This window comes from Palaemon carinicauda, unplaced genomic scaffold, assembly GCF_036898095.1.
Source record: "Palaemon carinicauda isolate YSFRI2023 unplaced genomic scaffold, ASM3689809v2 scaffold105, whole genome shotgun sequence".
NCBI classification, from domain to species: Eukaryota; Metazoa; Arthropoda; class Malacostraca; order Decapoda; family Palaemonidae; genus Palaemon; species Palaemon carinicauda.
Window position 1 is genome coordinate 20001 of NW_027168538.1, and position 21225 is coordinate 41225.

At 37.8% G+C, this 21225-nt stretch overlaps 1 protein-coding gene across 3 annotated transcripts in view; it reads left to right on the forward strand.

Annotated features, from left to right (window-relative positions):
- The window catches only part of Git (ARF GTPase-activating protein GIT1), an 80008-nt gene that overhangs the window by 562 nt on the left and 58221 nt on the right, over positions 1 to 21225 (forward strand). For all 3 annotated transcript variants that reach the window (XM_068367685.1, XM_068367686.1, XM_068367687.1), the window contains exons 2-8: positions 3963 to 4096; positions 10922 to 11034; positions 11561 to 11750; positions 12391 to 12521; positions 14579 to 14816; positions 15563 to 15705; positions 19332 to 19435. In XM_068367685.1, coding sequence (XP_068223786.1) covers positions 3963 to 4096; positions 10922 to 11034; positions 11561 to 11750; positions 12391 to 12521; positions 14579 to 14816; positions 15563 to 15705; positions 19332 to 19435 — 1053 coding nt within the window. The remainder of the gene's footprint in view (positions 1 to 3962; positions 4097 to 10921; positions 11035 to 11560; positions 11751 to 12390; positions 12522 to 14578; positions 14817 to 15562; positions 15706 to 19331; positions 19436 to 21225) is intronic.

The following is a 21225-nucleotide window of genomic DNA, read 5'->3' on the forward strand; positions in this document are numbered from 1 at the left end:
TCATTCTATGAGGTTACAGTTCGGTAATATGATACTTAAATTTCTATTAATTTCACAAATTATTTATTTTTCCAATTGTTTATCTTTATTTTGTTTGTTTTGGACATTGTTATTGGTGAAAACCACTTGTTTTTATGTTTACCAATATAGAGGGACCCCAGTGGGAAACCACAATTTATGCGTATGGGCAACCAAACGAGGGAGCCTTTGTATATCAGCGGCCAGTTCCAAATGTTTTGATTAAAAATGGACATCAACTAACCTAAACTTTCCCCCTTAACCTAACCTACAAGCTGTGTCCTTGCCTACATACCTAACGGGAAGGCTGACGCCTCCCTGCGACCCCCTTACACTGCCGTATTCTAAGTTAAACATAATATTACATACAGGTGGCCGCTATCATACATACACCCCCAAACAAGTTTGAGGTGCTGGATATGCTTATACTGAATCATTACTTGATGGAAATATACATTGTTCCTATGTGTCCGCAGTAACAACTTACTTTGTATATGAATTAAAAAATTTTAGCAATAATAGTCATATAGAAGCGTGGTAGTTTGTAGGTGGTTGGGTCGCCGAATTTTTGTCCGCCAAAATACTCGTCTGTTTGGCTAACTCGAATAGCTCAACATTACTGCTTGCCAAAATAGAAAAGCAATGAAATAATGTTTAATTGCAAGAAAAGCAAGCTACGATGAGGCGAAGACCAGTTAGTGAATAATTAGGGAGCCTTTGTATATCAGCCGGCAGTTCCTCCTCCAGCGTGCATAAAAAATGTATACCAACTAACCTAAACTCCCTAACCTAACCTACAAGCTGTGTCATTACCTACTTATCTAACGAGGGGGCTGACGCCCCCCTACGACTCCTCTTACACTGCCATATTCTTAGTAAGCTATCATCATACATAGAGATGGCCGCTATCATACATACACCCCATAATTATTGTTAGTTCATTAACCTACATGCTATTAATAATATGGGTGACGACGAACACAGACAGGAAGGAATATCGTTTTCTATGCGAGCAGCAGTCCTGGTGACCCAACGATCTACACATGCACCAATAAGCCTTTTAACTGGGCTATACGCATTTAGGGGGTATCGGCTATCTTGCCACTGGCAAATTAATGAAACAAGGAATGGTAACTTGGGTTAGGACCAGAGGCCCCGATTAAGTAAGGATGCATTTAATAAATTTGGTTAGGTTAGATAAAGTTGTTAGGTTTTATTGTTTTCGGATTGCGTATGGAATCCTGATACACCCTAATCAGTAAAGGACCCTTTTAGCTTAACTCAATCAAGTGTGCCGAGTTCTTATCTGATTGCGTCTGGATCCCCAGACCTGTCTTATAGTTGTCATGAAAAATACAGTTGTTCCTTATAACTTTACCAAGTAGGGAAGCTTTCACCCCGTGGACCCCTCTCCCCCTCAGCCTAGCCTACATTGCCATTATTCATAGAAAATACCATCCGTCTCCATCTACCAAGGCATTCTTTGGGTGAAGAAAATGCAGTGAACTTTTAATTAATCTTACTTAACTTAGTACATCAGAGCTTTGCCTAACCATGGTTCCCACATAACCCGTGTGTTATAATCTCCCTGTATGCCCTGTGCATTGCATAACTTAACAGTTTTTAGTAATTTTTAGGGGATTTGTCTTTGAAGGCACATCCCTGTTTGTCTTTAAGAAAATCTGGGTACAGTATTTACTATTAAACCAGTTTAGATTTTGACATAGCCATTTGTAGGTGGAATAGATTACTTCTTAATCTGTACATACTAGCTTAAAGTATGATTATTTTATAGAAAAGCTTCAAGGTTTTTTTCTCTGCAAACAATGCTTGACACTTGTCTGTCATTGGATAACAAGAAAAAGTCATAAAAATATAGCTGAAGTATAAAAACACCTTGGTAGTCAAGCTAACCAATTTGGAAAGTTTTATTTGGTTCAAAACATTAGATAAGCACCCTCAATTCCTTGATAAATACTGTACTGTACGTGCACAAAATAAGCAACAACGACAACAGTGTGATAGTACTCGCATTTTCACCAATGAAATTGCTAGTTATTATTCATATGGTCCTCGTATTCTTTTTTGAAAAAGGCTGAACCATCCAGCACCTGATGAAAGTTCTCATAGTGAATTAAGTGTTTGCAAGATTTTAGAGAACAGTACCCTGCAATATTATACTATAAATTGACATTCTATCTCAAAGCACTTCACTGAGCCATTGCGTTGATATTGAGGCTAGTACATTCCCACTTTATCTATAAAATTATGAGGTACCTCAGTAGATACCAAGTTTTTGGGGGTATTTATAGAAAATCATTTCAGTAAGACATTAATTTTGCTGTTGGTTTTTACTGAGAAGTTGAATTTTGATGTAAAGTTGAAATCTGATGTTGCTGGAGATTTAAACTCTTAGTAATAACTGGCCTTTATTTTTTTATTAACCTTTAGGGGCATATGTAGGCTAGCCTATACATCTAATGATAATTTGAAAACTTAGAAAGTTCTGCTGGTATGATATACAGTATATAGAAAGTTCTATCACTAAAAAAAAGTTAAAAACTGGTACAGTATACAGTTTTTAACATCCTTTATGAAGGCCTACTGTTATCTGGAAATATGACTTTAGTTTATATCCAAATAGCCTATACTCCTGTAAATCAAGGGTATTCATTAGCTGGACAGATGTTACTATGGGTTGAATACGCTAGCAGCTTTCTTTGCGGGCATAGATGATCAAGACCAAGACCAAATGAGTAGTTAAAAGATCAAGCCTTTAGTTTCTTTAGTGTCTGTAACAAATGGGTTTTGAGGGAGCCTATAGGTCTATCTGCTGAGTCATCAGCAGCCATTGCTGGGCCCTCCCCTGTCCTAGCTTAGGTGAAAAGGGGGTTTGGGTACTGATAACATGTTTATATGGTCAGGCTCTAGGGCATTGTCCTGCTAGCTAGGGCTTTATCACTGTCCCTTGCCTCTGGCATTCATGAGTAGCCTTTGTACCTGTATGAACTGGTTGTTAAAGAGAAAGGAAATTGTTCTCTGTTGAGCAGTTATGCTGTGGTTACTCAAAATAGGTCTAGATGCCCTTCCTTAGTTTACTGATACTGTACTGGTACTTTGTGGAAATGGCTAAAACCCGATCGCAGCTCAGGGTAAAGCATGACTTGGTGCACTATACAGTCTGCATAAACCATTTTTATCTTGTATAGGAGCATAAAGACACTAGAAGAGTTGGAAGACCCAGGCCTACATGGCTGAGGACTATGAAGTGTGAAGTAGGAGATGATGATTGGAGAAGTATTGATTTAAAAGTTCAAGATAGAGACAAGTGGCGAAATCTAGCTGAGGCCTTTTGCGTCAATAGGTGTAGGAGGAGATGATGATATGAGCATGAAATATCTTAATAGGCAAAATATCATATATGTAATATAAAAACTAGCCTTTCAATCATAGAATTTGTCATTTTTAAAAAAGTTTAATAGGTACTTGAAATGAGTTGAGCGTTGTCCTTTTCATTCATTGAGGTATCTCATCCTCACTAACACCTTGTCAGCAGTTTCACCAATTTTCATAAGTTCATCTTTACACCTGTGGCACCCTAGCAGTACCAGCTGAACTCAGTTGAGTCCCTTGTCAGGCTGGGAGGAACGTAGAGAGTAGAGGTCCCCCCCCTTTTTTTTTTTGTTTCATTTGATGTCGGCTACCCCCCAGAATTGGGGGAAGTGCCTTGGTATATGTATGTATGTGTGTATCTTTACACCTGTTAAAAGACTGCTTAAAGTAAATGAGTTTTCTGGGTTTCTGTTCCAGATAACATAATTAATGGTCTCCATTTTGGCTGCTGTACAATGATGAGCCAGTTTGAATTCTTGCATGTGTATTATACTGTATTAGAATTTGTTTTCATGCAATAAATGGTAAAGGATTTTATCTTTTTTTTACAGAAGCTGGCTGGGCATCTATAAATAGAGGCATTTTAATCTGTGATGAATGTTGTAGTGTCCATAGATCCCTGGGAAGACATATCTCTCAAATTAAATCCCTCAAGAAAGGAACATGGAATCCCATACAGCTTGCAGTGAGTTACATTTCTGTGTTTCATATTCATGCGTTTTGGAAATATGTTCATCATTCATTGAGGCTTTCTACAACTTTGTTCCTGTACAAATACAAACCTTCAATCTTTACATAGGAGTACCGGTATGTTATCAGTAAAACTGGAACAGCTGTTTAAACTTTTAATGAGATGTCAACAATTGGCTGGTTATTACCAGTCAACAGCGGGAAGCCCAAACCTTCCCGCTTGCTCACTGACAAACCACTTTGATTTTAGCCGTGTGTGAAACCTCACTCTGACTTAACTGGGTAAAATTAAAACTTTTCCTTTTTGTGTGTGTGTGTGTGTCTATCCCATTTAGGAATGCCAGACATGTGCACTTGTCGGGGAATGTCGGGCCATAAATGTGGCACTTTCAAGTCTAGGAGGGAGTCAGATCCTCACTTTTTTTGCCTGGGTTGCAGAGGACACTCCTGCACCCAGGCCTCTCCCTGCGGCAAGTGTTGGGAGTTGCTATCCTCCCAGTGAGAGGTGTACGGCATGAGGAGTAAGTAGTAGTTTAAAAATGATTCTTCGCTTCCCGGATCTTCCTTGAAGTCTAAGAAATCTCAACATCTCTCCCTATCACTGTTGCTATCCCCTCCAACTTTTTTCAGCTTGCCCCCTCAGGGAGTCGCTCCAGGAAGAGTGGTGGCCCGTTAACCCGATTTGTCTAGGGAAGCTTCCACTTGGGGGAAGTCCGGTGTGCAAGATGCATTGCATCTCCTACGGCCTTCCCTAGGTCTGAAGGGCTCTCCTTTGAAAGACAGGCTTGTGGAAGTCTTTCCTCACAGGGGCTCAGCAGGAGAGAGTAGCTGCTCCTACTGAGGGTGCCTTTGGCTCTTCCCCTTCTAGAGCTGAGAAGAGTGTCTCTCTCCTACTTATGGTCCTGCCGGACCCGTCCACTTCCTCAGAAGGTACTTGAGCGAGTGTCTCTTGTACTTGTCCGAGTGTCTCCTGAGCACTTTCTCCTGCTGGGAGGATTGAGTGTATTGAGCAGCAAAGTGTGTCTCAATGCGAAAGCAGACATCACGTCTTTCCTTCTGAATGTGTTGACCCTTCAGGGCTTGACAGCTCAAACAGAAGCGTGTTTTGTTGCCATCACCTGTTGTACTATCTCTGCCGGTGTTTCAGAAGTGCCATCGCGTGTACATGGAGCTTCCTGGAGATAGCGAGCGCGGTCTCCTAGAATCACGGTACAAGATAGTGATCATCCTTATGCTTGGACAGTGTGGAGCTCGTTTAGCCCCAAGTGTGTTCAACTGCTTATAAGCTCACGTCAGGTGCAGCTCACTAGGTCTTCATCTGAAGTGGGGGATATCAGTTGTCATCAGTGTGCTTTTAGCTCACTCCCCCATGGCTCATGCTCGTTCGATTACATCTGTGTCATCATACCTTTATGGATAGGGAGCGCGGTTGTTACCTGTTCATTCTAGCACGCCTGTAACTTGGGTTGACAGTGCGTGCGAGCCTGCAGTTTGTTTCCACTCGAGAGGCATAACTTTTCCAACAGGTGGCTCGAGCTACCTCGGCTTGCGCACCTACTGTACTTGCTGTACCTCTGTTGTTGGAGAGGCAGAAGATCGTGCCTTCTTTTTCGGAGGGGGAATAATACCTTTATGTGCAAAACTCTCTCGCTCCCTGTCTGACCCTAAGTTGCGATTCACGGCCACAGCTGTCAAGCGCTTTCCAGATGCCATGTATTGAGACTTGACATGGATCTCGATGCTCGTCATGATCATGTTTTCAGGCCTAGAACCTCTATGGAGGGTGATCGCTTATGGGAACAGTTGTGACTTGTCCCAATTGAGATAGAGAGGCACTTCAAAATTTGAAATTTGCAGAAAATGTTTTTGTGCTGAACAGGCTGCATTAAGTCTTTTTATAGTTTATATACGAAATATCTGTTTTAATGTTGTTACTCTTCTTAGAATGTTTTATTTCAATTATTCATTACTTCTCGTGTTTATTTATTTTCTTATTACTTTTATTCACTAGGCTATTATTCCCTGTTGGAGCCCTTGCGCTTAGAGCATCCTGCTGTTCCAATTAAGGTTGTAGCTTGGCAAGTAATAATAATAATAAAAGTGTAGACCTCAGAGAAAAGTAACTCCTCCGTCAGGAGGATGCTCGAGATCTCGTACACTATATTGATCAATTCAGACGATCACTAATCAAGTTGAATCAAGGTTCCCTTCCATGTGACATTCAAAAGAGGAAATTAAAAGATAGTCAGTTCTCCCCCTAAGAAAGATCATTAGGAATCGATAAGACCAAATGAGGTTCAGAGCATTTTAGCTTCCTTTACCAGGAAGCAGCTTCCCGAGGGAAAACAAGAACATTGCCGTGATTCTAGGCTTGTGGAAGACCCTAGGTTAGCTGGACAAGCCTAGGCCCCGAGAGCTCCCTCTTACAATCCAAGAAGCTGAGGAGGGTCCTTCTAGTCCCTTCCCCCCATAAGGACGAGCAAGACTTACATTGTTAACGACCCACCCCATATGCTATCCGGGTGCGACACAGGAGGTGGAAGACGCCAACTAAGTAACGATTCCTGCAATTATTTACTTGTGTGAGATAAGTCAACTGTCTTGGTAAGTCTCCTTGTTCCTCTCTGAAGGGGAGGAAGGCAACCATTGATAGGCTCTTTACGGCCCCTACAGCAGATAGACAGCTCCTCGAGTTGCCATGGTCCATCTTGAATGTTGAGGCACTGGATAAGGTAGACACCCAAATTTCGGCAAGAAAGGACTCCCTTAGAGTTGGGAGGTCATCTAAGATCATTCCTCCCTCATTTATTAGGCAGAAGAAATACTATTGGGTCCAGGATGCAAATCATTCCCCCTTGCCATTAGACCCAATAGTGTTAGCCTTGGCTCAGGGCACTACAGTGGACTGGTTGGCCTCTCAACCAATTGTCTTTAATGTAGCAGACGCCACAAATATGGAAAAAAAAACAGCTATGGCGACCCTCCAGAGCTCGCCCAGGATGGACAACTGGTCAGGTATGTTCAGCTATTTAGCCAATACGGAAGATCTGTCAGACCCGGACAAACTCAAAGTTTTTTATGAACATCGTCCTTACAGGTGCAAGGGCGATGGAATTCTCCACTCACTAGGTGGCAAGCCATTGGGCCAACTGGGTCCTGAAGATTTGTTTTGATACTAAAATTCTTAAAACTATTTTTAAATTACTATATAAAAAGGCCTGTAAGAATAAGACAAATGCAACACCACTATTTGTATCTATTTCAATGTAAGGATGTACAGTAATACAAAGCACAGTAATACCCCATCCTACGTCACTGATTGGTTCAAATAGATCCGACGTCAGGCAATTTTTACATTATAAAGTGGCATACGTTACCTATATACACTTACTGAATATGAGAAAGTATTTATCACTAATATCATTATATAAAAACCAGATAACTAACTACAATAATTAGCTTCCATGTGAAGTACAATCATTAGTTTACTATGTAGAAATCAACAGTTTGGAAAAAAAATATAATGAACATTTTAATTTTCCATTTATTATGTAACAATGACTGATGTAAAGTTAGGACTGGGGTATAACTGTACTGTACTATGTGCCTCTCAAATTATGGCTGAAAAACATAATTGTTTAGTAACCTAATACAAAATTGTTTAAGGTGTAAGATGCAGGTGATTACATTGAAATACCTGTATGTTTTATTATTTTTTTTACAGTTTTAATTGAGGACTATGATGACTTGATTGTAGTCTTCCAGTATGAATCTCAATTGTCTATTATTGTGGATATGTTATTTAAGACTTTCTCGTATCTGAAATATAGTATGGGTACATGGAGTAGAGATTTGTAGATTTAGGCACACATTCCATAACAATTGACTTGCTGCCTATAGACAGTTAATTGATAAGATACAGGGTTATTAGTTGTGGTGTGTCATATCTTGTATTAATTATCTCTCGTGTTGTGTTCCTTGATATTGTCTTTGTGATAAAGTTTAAACCTAATTTATCTAGTAAATAAGATAGATGATAAATCAGTAACTCAAAGTAAATATTTTTGTTTGGTATACTACACCATATTTAGATTCATCGTCACCATAGCTGGAAATGTAACAATGTAAATAATGGTTTCCGTGGCAGCATAGCAAGTTTAAAGGCTGCTCATGAATGGCAGAGGCAAGGGACATTGTCTTATCAAGCAGGACAATGCCCTAGAGACTGACCATATATACATATGATCAGCGTCCAAGCCCCCTCTCTACCCAAGCTAGGACCAAGGAGGGCCAGGTATTGGGCATTGATGACCCAGTAGATAGACCTATAGGCTCCCCCAAACCCCCCATCCTTAGCCCACAAGGATGGTGAGATTGCAGCGACCAAAGGAACTGATGAGTTTGCGCGGGACACAAACCCCTGTCTAGCGATCACCAGTCAAGGACGTTACCACATCGGCCACCACAACCATAATGGATTTACTCTTTCCTTATGAAAAGATGAAGTTGATGCTAAAGCACAATTATCACTTTTAAGAAGTAAGGCCTCTTTGTGTGTTTATGTAGGATACATGTTTGCTAATGTGGCCTCCCAAGAAGCGCGACGATGTTTAAAAAAAAAAAAAAAGTGTGTAGGGTAAGGGTTATTGTTCGTATTCCACTCATTAGTCATTCTGAATCCATAAATACTGTATGGAAGTCACAAATTTAAAAGTTAACCTTTAGTTTGATTAAGATTTTGAAAGTAGAATTTTTTTTTGTGTATCTTCAATCATACAGTATTTAAATTGAGTTAAGAGGAAATTTTGTTATTAGCTCCTCGTGTAGACTATTCCAAATTTCAGCTTTCATTTAACAAAATACAGGAGACAAATATGATAGTGATATTGTTAAAGGAAATTATTTTAACCAATAGGGAAGTGATAAGAAATGAAAAGCAGAAAAAAGTTAACATATATCCCATTACTCTCCTGCTGTATAGAAGGTTTGTTTACAACATTGTATGAATATGAAATACCAAGAAGGAATCGTTTGGGTATTAGTGACTATGCAGGGTATGTCTGAATTCATTACACTACCCGGTTGGTGCATTTTTGATAGCTGAGTTTGAGGGGCCTTCTTACTATATACCTGATGGTTACCTCTGCCTACAAAATTGGAAGGAGGTTATGTTTTTGCCCCTGTTTGTTTGTTTGTTTGTGAACAGCTTCTTATCCACAATTTCAATCAGAGTAATAAATCTTGCAGGGATTAACTGTCATGTAAAAACCTGGAAATTATTAAATTTTGGAAGGATAAGGTCACGGTCAAGCAAAATGTCCAATTCACGTAATCAGCCGTTTAAGTTTGGACATCGTTGTCACAGAGACTTCAAACTAGGTTCATATTTGAGTGTATGAAAATCCATGCCACTTACTAAATGTCAAGGTCACGGTCAAGAAATAAGCTGCCACAATATAGGTCTGCACTCTACTTAGTGCCCCTCTATAGTCCATTTCTTTTAGCGATGCATATTTGCAACGACTCGCGGCGGTGCCCTTTTAGCTCGGAAAAGTTTCCGGATCACTGATTGGTTGGACGAGATAATTCTAACCAATGAGCGATCCGGAAACTTTTCCGAGCTAAAAGGGCACCGCCGCGAGTCGCTGCAAATATGCATCGCTAAAAGAAATGGACTAAAGTTGATAGCTGAGTTCAAGAGGCCTTCTTACTCTATATCTGATTGTTTTGCCCTTACTTGCCTAGTCATGTAACATTTTGTTGTTAACCTCTATATATTGTTAAATATGAATTTGATCACTCAAACACCATCCAGTAAGATGAGGCTGAACAGCAGGCTTCCTAATTCATATACAGTAGTATAGAAAATTCTATAATGGTTGAAATAGTGGTGGATAATTTTTTTTGTCTAGTGGTAGATAAATGTATAGACTTCAAAAATTTTAGATGGATTGGTCATATGATAGGGAATGAGTTATCCTGAAAGGCAGTATGTATCCAAGTAGCAAGGTTAAGACTTTCTGAAAGGACTGGGAACTCTTGGAATAAGGGTATAGATGAATGCCTAGAACTAATCATAGTTCAAGCAGAAAGTTTATAATACAGATGCATAAAAATAACAACTTTTATGGTAATCCATTTATGAAAAAATCTGATGTAAAAATGTTCATGATGATTGATTAGTACAGCATAATGACAGCGAGCATGGGAAGCAATTGTCTCTGGATGTTGGTGTCTAGTTGGGGTGAAAAAGAGTAATTGAGAAGAATCAAAAGAAATAAGCAAGAATGCAACAATTTTGATTCTATAAAGCCACCAAACATTCTTAGCAGCCACACAAACTCAAGAAAGATGAACTCGTGTCAATAATGTTGACACCTTTAATAGTAATAGAATAAGTTGAAGTACTTTCAAAGCAGGAATATATAGAAATACCAAACATCTGATTATTGGTTGATATCCTTTTATTGTACTGTATTGTGTTCAGAGTTATACTTACAAATTTTTTAAGGCTATTATACTGTACTTGTGAGTATCATAAAAGTACACACAACATAGTTCATGCCATTTAATTTACATTGCTTTAAGTCTCCATTAGGAATTATCTGATTGAACAAGTCAATTCTCTTTACTTAACAGTGTCTGTTTTCCCAGGACAACTTTTGAAATATGCCCTCGGAAAAGTATGATTTTATGACATTCTTATAGGGGTAATTTTTTAATTTTAAAGTCGATTGGAGTATGGAGGTTTTTTAATATAATTAAAATTTCATGAAATGGTTTATTCAGTTGTCTTCATGAAAAAATTTATGTTGACCAGATGGTGCATACGCTCAGCAGCAGTGGGGCCAATCATATATGGGAGCATACATTATTAGATCCAAGCGTGGCGAGAACCGGAAGACGCAAGCCACAACCCAAAGATCCAGTTCAGTGAGTACAGTGTCTCTTTATGTTTGGTTTAATAATTGATATTGCTTCATTGGCCTGCTGTGATTACTGCAGCTTGCACTGTATTTAAGATTAAGAGTACATAAACTTATACGTTCAAGTAATGTATGGGATGTTACAATGTTTGGGTATATCCTATGTGGTTTGGTTCTCTTATCTATTAACCATAAGTATTATTTTGCTAAGTTTAGGCAAGATGTACTATTTCATAGAATTTTTGTTTTTCCATTCTGGAAAATCTGATTAATTTGTATTTGTTTTGAGTTACTTTTGGTTTTGTATAGTTACACTAATCATTTTCTTCTTTTTGAGGTGAATTCCTAGAACAGTAACCAACTTTTCAAAGTATTTCTTGGTAGCCGAGAATTTATGGAATTGTTAAGTGAGGAATTTCTGTTTCATATTCTTAAAAAAGAAGAATTTTTATTACTTTCAAAGTTTTGATACCATTTTTTATATTACCTAAATTTCAAGTTTAAAATTTATAATGCAAATTTTTTACTTGCAGCCCAACCAAAGCTGATTTCATAAGGGCCAAACACCAGATGCTTTCGTTTGTTTACCGACCTCAGAGAGAGGATCCCAATGGGAGCGATGTTGATTTGTCTCGTCAGCTTCATTCTAGCGTAAGAACTGCCAACCTAGAAACCTCTCTGAGATTACTCTCCCAAGGAGCTGATCCGAATTTTTACCACAAGGTATGTGATTTCATTTTTGCAGAGATTTGGGTGATTTTTTTTATATGAAATGTCTTGTTTTCTGTATAAAAGGAGCTTTAGAGTCCAGCTGTACTTGACCTCTTCTACTTATCTGAATTGTGTTGGGGAGCTACTGACTGCAAGATTAGGCTATTGTAGAGTACAATATGGACATTTTAGAATGTCTGTGCAGTGTGCCTTAAAAATTAATTTTAAGAATTATATACCAGAATTTTATCATCATTGTTGTTATTTTTATTTTTATTATTATTTTGACTATTATAATGATCTGGTTCTTCTGTGATGCCACTTGGGTATATACTACAAAAAAATGTCTCTAGAATTTTGAGATTAATTGTTAAACTGAAATGAAAGGCATGTAAAGCATGTTCTTCTACAGTGTTCAAGTATGATATGCAGCAAATATACTTTGGTTATATGTATACTGTTAGTTATATTTAGGGTATATATTATGTAATTTAAGTGTTGAGTCCCTTGTTAGGCTGGAGGAACGTAGAGAGCAGAGGTCCCCTTTTTTGTTTTGTTTCATTTGTTGATGTCGGCTACCCCCCCCCAAAAATGGGGGAAGTGCCTTGGTATATGTGTGTTTGTATGATACTATAAAGTAAATTATTTGCAGGAAAAGGGATGTTATCCCTTGCACGTAGCAGCGCGAGCTGGCCAATCATCCCAGGCCGAGTTGTTGATAGTTTACGGGGCTGATCCGGGTGCCCTGGATGCCAAAAACAACACTCCTGCACATTATGCAAGGTAAGAATTTTATTTGAATGTTTTGCCTGTTGCCTCTTTATAGGTTGAAACCTTCTTTCTTGCAATACCTAATACAGTGGTTCCCAACCTGGGGGAAATTTCCCCCTGTGGGGAAATTTGAAGCTTCCAGGGGGGGAAATAATTACACTACCTACTAACTAAAACAAGCGGAAAATGTCCTCATAGTACGTGCGGCAATTTTTTTTTAGCCATTCAATTGTGATATGATCATATCATTTCTCAAAGACATGATATTCAAGGGGAGAATTGGAGTGTCATGCCCATTTCTGAGGCAGGCGAGTGGGCATGAGGGCTGGGCGGGGCATGAAGGGGGAAATCTGGATGGTTGAACTGGACGCTGTGGGGGAAATGACAGAAAAAAGGTTGGGAACCACTGATCTAATACAACCCTTGAGTAAAGAGTTCAAGGTTTGTATAGTTAGGAAAAGTACAACTTGCAAATTTGTCATTTTTGCTTTGCCACTATTTATTTGTTGTAATTTGTTGATAATGAAGAAATAGTTGATCTATGCCCAAGAATGGCTTTTGAGCCTCCTATAGCATAGGTTTTCACATGAGATGTTGAATACAGTTTATGTTTTACAATTAATAGATTTTTATAAATGTTCTTTATAGCTTAAGGTAACAATTTTGCATTATGTAGCAGAAATTGGTTTGTTGGTGCTTTCCTGAAGGTTGGAAGTGGGGAGTATATTTGTATGAAAATAAAAAATTAATCATTTGCAAATAGATAAAAAAAAGGAATTGAGGTACTAAATGATCCCCATTAAAATTAAATGCATGGAGATAAAAAAAAAAATACTTAAGAAATGAAAAAAAAAAAATATATCAAATTTGATTGTGGAATTATGTAAGATTTCTTATGTTTGGAGAGAAACAGTGAAGTATCTATTCTCCAGCTTAATTAATATTTACTTGCCTATTACAGTATGAAGAAAATGCAGCTCAGGATGTGCTGTATTTGTCAGATACAGATATATTGGTTAATCCTCAGTCATTAATTATTAGCAAAGTGTAAATTACGGTGGTAAATGTTAATGAGTGAAGCAGTGTCTAACGAGAATGTTTTGATTAAGAAATCAAGAAAAATAGTCAAATTTTGTAATACAATATGTTAGTGCAGACTGCACTGTAAGGGTACTAAAGGATCTATACCAGTGGTTCCCAACCTGGGGGAAATTTCCCCCTGGGGGGAAATTTGAAGCTTCCAGGGGGGAAATAATTACACTACCTACTAACTAAAACAAGCGGAAAATGTCCTCATAGTACGTGCGGCAATTTGTTGTTAGCCATTCAATTGCGATATGATCATATCAGTTCTCACTGACATGATATTCAAGGGGAGAATTGGAGTGTCATGCCCATTTCTGAGGCAGGCGAGTGGGCATGAGGACTGGGCGGGGCAATGAAGGGGGAAATCTGGATGGTTGAACTGGGTGCAGGGGGGAAATGACAGGAAAAAGGTTGGGAACCACTGGTCTATACCATGCTCAGATGTTTAGTATTTAATATTTTCTTTGCCATTAAGGCCAGTAAACACTGGGATAGTTCACTGGTGCCAGTAACTAGTGGCAAGTAAACTTTCCAGGATAGTAAGCGTTTGCACGGGGATAGTTTGCCGACGCCAGTAAACTGGTTCCAGTAAAGTATTCCTGTATAAAGGGGTCTTTAGCCAGAAGGCTTTTAACCCTTTTACCCCCAAAGGACATACTGGTACGTTTCATAAAAGCCATCCCTTTACCCCCATGGACGTACTGGTACGTCCTTGCAAAAAAATGCTATAAAAATTTGTTTTTCATATTTTTTGATAATTTTTTGAGAAACTTCAGGCATTTTCCAAGAGAATGAGACCAACCTGACCTCTCTATGACAAAAATTAAGGCTGTTAGAGCAATTTGAAAAAAAATATACTGCAAAATGTGCTGGGAAAAAAATAACCCCTTGGGGGTTAAGGGTTGGAAATTTCCAAATACCCCGGGGGTAAAAGGGTTAACTTGTAATGTGAGAAAACACTGAATTTTCTCTTTCTTTTCCAGTGAATCTAATTACTCCTGCCTGGCGGAACACTTGCTGGAAAGTCAGTACGAGCTGACGGATAGATTAGCCTTTTACCTCTGTGGCCGTAAACCAGATCATACGATGGGGCAGAACTGGATTATACCGGAAATGGCTAACTCGTTGGATATGTCTGACTTAGCCAAAGAAGCGAGATCCAAGTTGCAGAATTTGCCTAATAACCTGTTTGAGGAGTTAGCGTGTGATGTTTATGATGAGGTAGGCTTCAGTTTTTTAAAGATTTATTATTACAGTATACAGTATTTGTATCTATGCATTACTCTATATAGCATTATTATCATAGTTGTTGTAAGGCCTCTTCATAACTTGTTGTAATCTTTATTAGCATGATACAATGTCGGCTTTAATCAGGAGGCATTTATTGTCGTAAGTCCTGGTTCTTAAGATTTCATATTTTTCTCAACATTTCTTTTCTTCTGTTCTTTGTATCTGCAAATTTAGGCTTTGTTAATTGGCATGTGACATGTAACTATTCTTTATTTTGCTTACCTAGTTTTATTTTGTCCATATCTTCTATTTTGCCATTGATTTCTTAAATACTTTTTCTTTAATTCTGTATAATGTTTAGTATACCATATTCTGTTCAATTATTTATTGACTTTTTTAACCTTGCATCATTTTTCAACTTGATGTTTGTCATTAGCTCTACTAGAATTCTATGCATTACTCATAACTGACAAGTAATATCATGTACAATGCATTATATAAATTTAGAAAGCAGTACCAGCCGAACTCGGTTGAGTCCCTTGTGAGGCTGGGAGGAACGTAGAGAGGAGATGTCCCCTTTTTTGTTTCATTTGTTTGATGTCGGCTACCCCCCAAAATTGGGGGAAGTGCCTTTGTATATGTGTATGTAGAAAGGTCCTAGTTTGTAGGTAGCCTTTGAAAACTTAAATTTTGAATGAGAATGTCAATTGCTAAGACCACATCTTTCATGTATGCAGGTTGATCGCCGAGAGACAGATTCTACGTGGCTGTCTCTACAAAACCAGAGCGCTTTGGTTAGTGATAGGTGTACTGTACCATTTCTCCCAGTTAACCCCGAGTATTCGTCTACGAGAAACCAAGGAAGACAAAAGCTTGCCAGGTCAGTATTTTTTATTCCACCCATACATTTGAGATTAAAGTAATTTGTTAAAGATAAGTTATTTGTCTTGTGGCAATTTATGCTTAGTTTTCTCACCGTAAAAATTTTTAAAAATTAAAAACAGTTGATTAAAAAACTTCTTTACTGGTTTGAAATTTTTCTGCATAGGTAGTTTCTCTAAACCTAAAGAATATATTAATTCCCAGAATATATGGTAACTACTTTTGAACTTTGTAAATAAGTGATAAATTTGATGTTTGTGAGATTTGTATTTGGTGCCAAGGCTGGACAGTGTTAGGAATGCACAAATTTGGTAGTTTAGGGTCTTGCAAGTACTGTAGGTGTGTTTATTAATTTTCACAGTAAGGTATGTATTTTAGATACAGTATTCACTTTAATACAATAAACACGAAGCAATGTCAGTTATCGAATCTGGTTAACATCAAATTGAGTTGATGGGAGAAGTACAAGAGGAAGGCCAAGGTTTGGGTGGATGGATGGAGTGAAGGAAGCTCTGGGTGATAGGAGGATCGATGTGAGAGAGGCAAGAGAGCATGCTAGAAATAGGAATGAATGGCAAGCGATTGTGACGCAGTTCCAGTAGGCCCTGCTGCTTCCTCCGGTGCCTTGGATGACCGCGAAGGTAGCAGCAGTAGGGGATTCAATGTTATGAAGCTTCATCTGTGGTGGATAATGGGGGAAGGAGGGCTGTGGCACCCCTAGCAGTACCATCCGAACTCAGTTGAGTCCCTTGTCAGGCTGGGAGGAACGTAGAGAGGGGAGGTCCCCTTTTCTGTTTCATTTGTTTGATGTCGGCTAACCCCCAAAATTGGGGGAAGTGCCTTGGTGTATGTATGTATGTATGTATGTATGTATGTATGTATCATTATTAGGTAGTTGATTCAAACCATTGTGGTAAAACACTTGATTCTTAAAAAGATGTTTATAGCTGTATGCATTACTAACAATAATTTTATCATTCTCTTTAGGTTTTTAATTTATTGAACTAAAATTTGTGGTAAAGAGATGGGGGAAAAGAGGTTAGTTTATTTTTATTTGGTCTCAAAAAATTAACTTGCATGATACATAACACAATTATTTTTTATGGGCAGAAATTTGAGGATTGCACAATATACGAGAGTATATACGTTATTACTGTAATTTACTTTATCAATTTATAAGCCTAAAAATTACCCTTTATAACCAAAAATTAAATTAGAATAAGAAAAATATAAAACTTATCTGCCCTCAGAAATCACCTATGAAGAAGGCATTAACGTATTCATATTTTGGAAGACAAACTGAACACAAAAGTTAGCAAACCATCTAGAGTTTGCAGCTAAAGGCTTGACATTCTCTTCTATTTCTTCTTTGAACTCTTCGCAACTGCTACAAGCTTTCTATGGTATTGCATTATCTTCCAATTCAATTTTCTTTGTTTTTGTCACTAATTCAAGTGGCAATCCTTTTTTCCATTTGCTCAATCACAATGTTGCATGAATCTGATTATTTTGCACAGATGGAGGAATACCATTTTTAACACTGGATAATTTTGTCTCCTCCATTGTGAATAGTTAGCAGGGCTCATACCCCAATTTTATTCTATACACAATGTACTATGCAATACAGTATATATTAATAAATTTTCTTGTAAGACTCCCTTTCTGGTAAGCGCTACACACTGTCTACTTGTGAATAGCACATTGTATTACAAAATTAAAGGGGCACTTATTAGAGCGCTGACCTCCGCCAGGGCAGCTTATATCTCGACAATTTGAACATTTTGCTCGTCCGTGACCTTGACCTTGGACACAACCCTTGACTTTCTACCGTAACATGTTCTAATTGGCGTGAATTTTCATACACTCAAATATGAACCATGTTTGAAATCTATGTGACAACGATGTCCAAACTTATTGCTGATTACGTGAATTGGACATTTTGATTGACTGTGACCTTGACTTTGGCCTTGACCTTCCAACATTTAATCCATTCTAGTTTTTTAGATAACAGTTAATCCCTGCAAGTGTCAACACTCTATGATTAAAATTGTGGTCGGGAACCTGTTCACAAACACACACACAAATACACACACAAACTGGAGCAAAAACATAACCTCCTTCCAACTTCTTTGGCGGAGGTAATGAGTGAGAGAGATTTTACATACATACTGATTTACCTTATATTCCCTTATCTGTTATGAAACAACCTCCTGTCACAAGGAGCTGTTCATTAGTATCAGTAATAAGTCAAAGTGAACATTACTACCCCACGTGGCCTGGCCCTGATTGATTACTCCTCTCACATCATTTTCTTGTGCCCAATTCAAGGATTTCATGAACGGTTGTAATCATTAATGGAATGGGTGAACCAATTGGTCACTTCAGTTTTTCATATTGGATTTAAAGTGTATAGATACTCTTGTATCTTGTTCCACGTTGGCTTAACCCTTTTACCCCCAAAGGACGTACTGGTACGTTTCACAAAACTCATCCCTTTACCCCCATGGACGTACCGGTACGTTCTTGCAAATAACTGCTATATAAATTTTTTTTTGCATATTTTTGATACTTTTTATAGAAACTTCAGGCATTTTCCAAGAGAATGAGACCAACCTGACCTCTCTATGACAAAAATTAAGACTGTTAGAGCAATTTAAAAAAATATACTGCAAAATGTGCTTGAAAAAAAAATAACCCCTGGGGGTTAAGGGTTGGAAAATTCCAAATAGCCTGGGGGTAAAAGGGCTAACAAGATTCTTGCTTATCATGGCTACCTACAAAATTTGAGCCTTTCTGTGAGATGATATTGCAAGTGAAATTGATTACCTAAGCTGCTGAAATCCTTTAATTTTGAAGGTATACACAACTTGGTGTCTTTTGCCAAGTTTGGTTTCAAGTGTCATCACAAAATAGCTCTTAAGATTTTCCTCTGCAGAAATTAATTCAGATAAAGTTTGGGTCTTCAATTCTTGTGAATTCCATGTAGTATTAAATATTGAGTGCATTAAATTTAGGAGTGCTGTGAAATAGTGGCAATTGTAAATTATCCTTTGGTCTGCATGCGAAACTAGAAGGGAATTCAGTAGAGTGCAGACCTCCACCACGGCAGCTTATTTCTTGACCCTTTGCTCTACCTTGACCTTTGACCTTAACATGTATTAATTGGTGTAGATTTTCACACAAATATGAACCAAGTTTGAAGTCTCTGTGACAACGATGTCCAAACTTAAGGCTTATTACGTGAATTGGAGATTTTGCTCGACTGTGACATTGACCTTTGACCTTGACCTTCCAAAATTTAATCATTTCCAGCTTTTTACATAACAGTTAATCCCTGTAAGTTTCATTAATCTACACTTAATATTGTGGCAAGGAAGCTGTTCACAAACACACATACAAACAGGGACAAAAACTTAACCTCCTTCCAACTTTATTGGCGGAGGTGATAACCATGCGGTAACTTAACCTCCTTCCAATTTTATTGGCGGAGGTGATAACCATGTGGTGTACTGAGAACGGCAAATTTAAATATCCTTTTATTTTGTATAGTTGTAGTATGTGTTAATTTGTGAGTACTGATCATCATCTGAATTAATTTGATAATGTGTCATTTATTTTCTTCAGATTCAATGCCAGAGAGTTTGCTACACTGATAATCGATGTGTTATCTGATGCAAAACGTAGACAAACTGGGATATCCTCTCCAACTGGAACTCCAAAAGAAAAAGGTACTTTTGTATTTTTGTGTGTTCGCACGTTTAATTTATGCACAATAAGTTTTACATGAAAAGCATGTCAAGTTGAAATACACGTAAAATATCTTGATATCTAGGGACATTAGTTAACTAGATAGGTTAAATTGAATGGGGAAGCACAGCAAAAAGCTAGAAATCTAGAAATAATATTTTTTGGAAGTGATTAACATTAAACTTTTTATACCGTAGATACGGTAATGAAATATTGAGGGTGAGAACGGGTGTAAGAAATTATTTAGCAGCTAGAGTGGATATGAATGTGTTGAGGTGGTTTGGTTATGTTGAGAGAATGGAAAATGGCTGTCTGCTAAAGAAGGTGATGAATGCAGGAGTTGATGGGTGAAGTACAAGAGGAAGGCCAAGGTTTAAGTGGATGGATTGAGTGAAGAAAGCTCTGGGTTGATAGGAAGATAGATGTGAGAGAGGCAAGAGAGCGTGTTAGAAATAGGAATGAATGGCAAGCAATTGTGACGCAGTTCCGGTAGGCCCTGCTGCTTCCTCCGGTCGCCTTGTATGACCGCGAAGGTAACAGCAGTAGGGAATTCAGCGATATGAAGCTTCTTCTGTGGTGGATAACGGGGGAGGTTGGGCTGTGGCACCCTAGCAGTACCAGCCGAACCCGGTTGAGTCCCTCGTCAGGGTGGGAGGAGCGTAGAGAGGAAAGGTCCCCTTCTTTTCATTTGTTTGATTTGTGCCTACCCCCCAAAATTGGGGGAAGTGCCATGGTATATATATAGATAGACCATATGCATATATGTATTTATCAGTATTTCGTTAACAAAATAAACAGTTTAGATCCTTGTGTAACATCAAGCTAATTGAGATGTTTGACAGATAAATTAGATTTTGTAATTATTAGGTTCAAATTCAGGTGACTAATGTTTTAGATACGTTGAACCAAAATTTGGGTAAAGTATTATGAATTTTTTAAAGATAAGTAGAGTGCTATTTTTATTTCCTCTTTCAGCATTGTCTTCTTAAGTTACCACAAAAAATGCCTTTTACGAAGTAAATTTTCTTCTTTGCATAAGAAATGTAGCAAATGAATTTTGATGAAGATAATCAGAACTAATCGGACTTGGATGTTGAGGCAAATCATGTCTTTATTTTCATGTATAGTAATGTTTGGCCAAATGTTTAAAGACATTCTCATCATGTTTTTCTCTACAGAATTTCTGTAATCCTGTTAAAGTTTTTGTATTCTCCCATTGTTTTCAGTAAGCATTACTGTACTTTGTAGTTAGTTGAAAGTAGGACTATAGGCTATTTTATTTAAAATGTAAAATTATCTTTTATGAACATCTCATATTTAGTTTATTTACAAACTAGTTGAAAGTGTCAAGGAGGTTCTTATGTAATAGATTTATATTTCATTTTTAGTGTAAAGAGAATTGATTAGTTTGCTTACCTGGAAAAAGTCCACTAGAGAGACACTTTAACTCCCATATAGGTTATTTATCAGTATCATTAACCACTGTACAGTAGTGTTAGGAGTGCGAAGCATTTATAACATTTGCATGTAGAGCTTTCATGTGTGCCTCTTGTCCAGACTTGTTTTATTTTACTGCAATATTCTTTATTTAGAATTTTTGTTTCTTGTATTTTAGGAATGCGTGTTTGTCTTACGTTTTTAATGTGTGTCGTCGATAATTGATTAGTTATCTTTAAATTAATCTTTTTTAAATAGAAGCACCTTTCAAAGAATTTTTCTTTGTTATCAAAATGCAGAACAATAATGTATTGAGAATAAATTAGTTATCATG